A 5158-nucleotide genomic window follows, 5' to 3' on the forward strand; every position below is an offset into this window, starting at 1 on the left:
GAGAATACCCCTATTATATAGAAGCATAGGAAATATTCATATTTTACACATAATTACTTACCTTATCAGCTCATTTGTCAATGTTTCATCGAAGAAAATCCTATAAGTTAGATAAAATTTGCGCACCTTTACCGCCTTTATTGGCAAAAGGCAAGTATTGGCTTAACGGTAAAAACAAATGAACATACATACACACACCCACAGACACACGTATGTATATACACAAATGCCAGTATGTAATCTTTTCTAAAAATATTTGCGCAAATACATACGTATGTACATATGAACAAACAAAGCCAAGAATTAAAGTCGAAAACATATATACATACATACATATGTGCATACTACATAGAAAAACAAAAGTTGCCCTACAATTTCGGATAAACTTAATTTTTAGTTGAAAAATATCTTTGCCGCGTAACGCTTCGTATCCTTAAAATGTCGGTCATGTTTGCTAGCATTACAACGGTCGGTACAACCGTCGGGACGACTATTACCTCACATTTACGAAACAGTACATCAACGGTATATTCTGCCGGTAATAAAAGTATCGCCATTACTACCGCTCTAACAACGTCCAGTAGCGATAATGTAACAGAAACTCCGTGGCTATCCACAACGGTTGAACCAGCAGCTTCGGGTACTGTTATCGTCACTGATGATTATTGGTACTGGGGCAGTTTGTATTACTTCTACATTATTTTGTTGCTATTCTTGTGCTTCGGCTTGATTTTGGTACGTATGTATGCAAGAGAATCGTGTTGCAGCAGTAACTAAGTTCAAATAAAAATTAACTTTTATTTTTTTCCGCATGTCTCTGTTACAATAAAAAAAGGCCGGTATTACACGCAATAAACGTTCAGCAGAGGCACAGAGAGGTAATCATAATATATGTACATACATATTTATATCATAGTACTATGAATATATGAAGCATATCGTACCTTTACTACAAGAGCGTCAAAGAATTAAAAATTTGAGAATAACGGAATTAAAGTTTACAGCCCCGTGGTAAAAATGATTAGACATTTTCTTCTAAGAAAAGAACCTATTATTACTCGGTGCGCATGCGTATTTCAGCATAAACTAAAACAACTTTTTTTTTTATTACATATTACACTCTTGCAGTAATGGTACGATATATCGCTAACTTAGAGTGAAAAGTTTTGAAAAGTCATATTTTGAAATAGAGAGCATGAGAAATTAAAAATGCGTTGTTTCGAAAAGGGTTAAGCTACTTTCGAAAAGAATTAAGGTACTTTTATTTTATTTTTGTCTCGTTTATATTCAATGAAAGATAAATTTGCCAAGTCCAAAGGAAGCACCAAAAGACCGACGAGGCCAAAATAATACGAAATCTTTTAATAAAGACCGTATCTTTCTGATTCGTATGGAATTGGCATTTGCTTTAAATACGCAGAATTGTGTATTAGAAGTTTTGCGAAATACTTGAAGTGGCTAAACGAAGTTTTTTTTTTTCAAAAAAAGGGAACCTTTACTTCAAGTGCCCTAAGCCTTGCCTAATCCATGTCTAATCCTTACTACTCAATTGGTAAGGCTTTCGACTTACTTTAGTAAGGATTAGAGATATGATTTACTTAGGTATAGTTTTTTTTTTGAGTTGCGAGTTGTATCGTTATTGTAGAGGACCATCTATCTATATGCACAACGCAGAAAAGAAAATCTACTTAAATACCGCGCTTTGATAGGTGAATCGTCACTTTTACCAATAATAAAGTCAAGTCTAGGGTGAGTCGTTTATTTATTTATTTTCTAATTTTTATAAATGATTGATTATTTTTAACGCATTTCGCGTTAGTCACGGTAGCGTAATAGGAATTTAATTTTACTACAGAACAATTTAGTCCAATTTTTTTTTAGATTTTGTTATCGAAATTTTTATAGATTTTGTTATCGATATTTTTATCAATTTTGTTGTTTTTTCAATTTAGTTATCGATATTTTATCGATTTTGTTATCGATATTTTGATTGAATTTGTTATCGATCTTGTATCGATATTTTTACCGAATTTGTTATGGAAATAGTTATTGATATTTTCATCGGTTTTGTTATCGATATTTTGATGAATGTTACTATCGATTTTGTTATCCGTAGAGTATAAAGATACAAATAAAGATAAAGAAAAACAGAATAACAGGATAGAGGTAGGGATCTAGACAGAAAAAAGACAAAAAATATAACCTTAAGCAAAAGCAGATGTAAATATAATGATAATATATAAATGTAATGAAAATGGGACAATTTTTGAAAACGCATAGCTCCATCGGATAGCGTGTACAAAAATTTGTAGAATCATAGTTTTCGAATTTCTTTTCCCATTTTTTGTCTGCTTCCCAGATAGTCGAAAATCAGCTGGTTTTGCACTGTTCAGCGCGCTTGGGACATTTGACGTGAATTGGCCCATATACAGCCATGTGCAAATTAATAAGGACACAGTTTTGGCTATTTTTCTATTGTTTGTTTAATGTTGCTCATCTGGAAGGCCTTCTATGGGTAGCGAAAGAAGAAGTTCTTCAATTTGTGCCACTCCATACAAAAAAGAAAGGAGAAAGCACTGTAGAATGGAAGGCCTCTTGACTCTCAGGCAGGCCTTTCGAAAGGGCTTTTAACTCCTGAAATTATCTACTGGGCTAATCTGAAAAATGCCCTGTCTGCAATCGGGATGTACAACTGGCGCCACCTCGCAAACCACAAAGGCCATTGGCGTAGTTTTTTGGTCTCGGCCCAAACAGACGAACCACGGTTGTAGAACCAAACAATTGTCAAAAACTAGCGTGAAGTTCCCCTCCTATGTTTAGTTATCTAATACATTTTTGTTAGTCACTTTCACTGAGTTTTTTATTTCGCCTTATATTTTAACTTACAACAAGTATTTTGTACGCTGCAGCTCACTTATCCGCTAGTTGAGAGAAGTGTTACATTAAAAAAGGTGGATGTACATAGTAACATAAATAGTTTAGCAACTTATCTTCATACATATACTATATACACATATGCCAACCATAAATTACTATATTTGTATGAAAATTAAAATTCCTTAAGGCACATTTAATTCTATAACAGCTGCTTTAACGCTGCGAAAAAGCCAAAATTAATGCAGCCCAAGTACACATAGTAGATGTTCAATTTGAATATTTCCCACTTCTCACGCACCAACAATTTCAGCGCATTCCAACGCGTTGAGTCCAGTGATTTTTGTTCACTAATAGTCGAATGAACACAACATTTGGACATAACCCAGAAGGCAGTCATGCGATTTTGTGTACGTAGCGTAGCTTCAATGCCGCGAATCAGGTCGTTGGTTTTAAGTATGAGCAGCATTTGGCGATCAACTTGCTCTAACACATCGGCGATGTGTGGCAATACAAGTGAGGTGTTGTCTTGCAGCGTTTCTTTCTGTGTGGCAGAAATATGCAGTGATTTGTTGTTGTATCTCAAAAGAAAAATGAATGCAATTTAATTTCTACTCACCTCTTCTTTGGTGTACTTCACTTTGTTGATGCCTTGAATTAGTGTCTCCCACGGTCGCCCCGTAACCATGCAAGCAAATAATCCATATAAATCACCTTTGATACCCAAATTCTGACTATGCACACGCATAGCCTGTCGATCGACGTTCAATATGCTGAGCCAGAGCTTTGAGTATTCATAACGGAATTTGTCAGTTAGATTCGCATAGAGACCATGATCTAATAATATGATTTCTACTTGTCCCTTTGGACTTTTATGTACAAGTATGTTACCAGGATGAGGATCACTGTGCACGAAACCCGTTGTGAAAATCATTTCCGAATACAATTGTCCAATCTTATTCGACACAGTAAATGGATCGATTTTATGCTGCTTAATATAGTCCAGATCGTTCACCTGGCCACCTTCCAAGTACTCCATCACTAGTACACGCGGTGAGCTGAGTTCCCAATAAATTTTCGGCACACGTAGCCATGAGTATTTTTGAAATTGCTTCGCTACTTTCTCTGCATTTTTGCCCTCATTCAGAAAATCCAGTTCCACAGGTAAATTCTTTTTGCACTCATCGACTAGCCATTGTATTTTGAAGTCGGGGAAAACGCGTGACATCAATTTCACTAGTACCTCCATAGTCTTCATATCGACGCGGGAGTTTCCCTTCACATAGGGATGTTGTACTTTAACAGCGACCACCTCGCCCGTTTTGAGTGTTGCCTTATGCACTTGCGCTAGCGATGCAGTTCCAAGTGGATTTGGTTCAAAGGTCTCAAATATATCCTCAGGATTTTGTTTTAAATCTTGTCGTATGACTTTGTATAAGTCCTCGACAGGATTTTGTGGTGCATTCGAGTGTAGTATTTTCATTGTTTGTACAAATTCTTTGGGTAGTAAATACTCCAATGCACCAATATGTTGGCCAGTTTTTATGTAAACACCCTTATTAACGCAAATCAGTTCTAGTAACTTTTGGGCGGCTATTTTGTGTACACGACTCTTTTCCGCTTTATACTCGGGCGTCGTTTTGTCCCACTCACGATAGAACAGTTCGCGTTTGTAAGTGAGTGCCACATCGAAAACAGTGATTGCCGAACGGCCGAGACGCACAATACCCAAGGAGTTGACATCGTAATCGTTTGTGTGTAGACTAAGGCCGGTGCTAACGACGCCAGCGCCAATGATGCTGTACGAAAGGACACGACGAAACATTTATGGCACACTTTTGTTGCTCGATGTGTTTACTTGCAAGGCAGCACAGCGATGTATGGATGTAGCTGCAAATTTAAGGAAAACTGAATTAATGTGATGAATTTCATAAATATGTATGCATGTATGTACATTAGGGTGGACCTTAAATGTAGAAAGCAAATTTTTACATCAGATTTCTTAATAATTTAACTTAAAATTACTTTAATCTCCATAGAGGAATCTGAACTTTTGCCCCTGTGCGACATGACTTAACTGTCTCCAATCGGGACTAAAATTTGTTTTTATACAAAATTTATGAATCCTCTACACTATCTACAAAAAAACCTCAAGATTTTAGACCCAAGGTTTCTTCGACAAATTTGCTTAGAATTACTCGTAGAATCCTTCTGTGCTATACACGCATAGCCGAAAAAGTTTCCCATACAAATTGACCCGCCCTAATGTAAGTGTGATGTTGCG

The 5158-nt window shown here is 36.3% G+C and overlaps 1 protein-coding gene across 2 annotated transcripts in view; it reads right to left on the reverse strand.

The window, feature by feature from the left end:
* Nucleotides 1-4764, reverse strand: part of LOC118742882 (aarF domain-containing kinase 1) — an 18227-nt gene extending 13463 nt beyond the window's left edge. The window contains exons 1-2 of one of the 2 annotated variants that reach the window (XM_036475293.1): nt 3494-4764; nt 3049-3418 (exon numbers count right to left, since the gene is read on the reverse strand). In XM_036475293.1, the coding sequence (XP_036331186.1) occupies nt 3077-3418; nt 3494-4699 (1548 nt within the window). In that variant the 5' untranslated portion in view covers nt 4700-4764 and the 3' untranslated portion in view covers nt 3049-3076. Of the gene's footprint in view, nt 1-2832; nt 3419-3493 lie in introns of those variants that run through there. The other variant, XM_036475294.1, reaches the window with a different exon arrangement.
* Nucleotides 4765-5158: the final 394 nt, after the last annotated feature.

The sequence above is a fragment of the Rhagoletis pomonella genome, unplaced genomic scaffold, assembly GCF_013731165.1.
Source record: "Rhagoletis pomonella isolate Grant_MI unplaced genomic scaffold, Rhpom_1.0 Rhpom_scaffold_00007, whole genome shotgun sequence".
In the NCBI taxonomy this organism is placed as follows: domain Eukaryota; kingdom Metazoa; phylum Arthropoda; class Insecta; order Diptera; family Tephritidae; genus Rhagoletis; species Rhagoletis pomonella.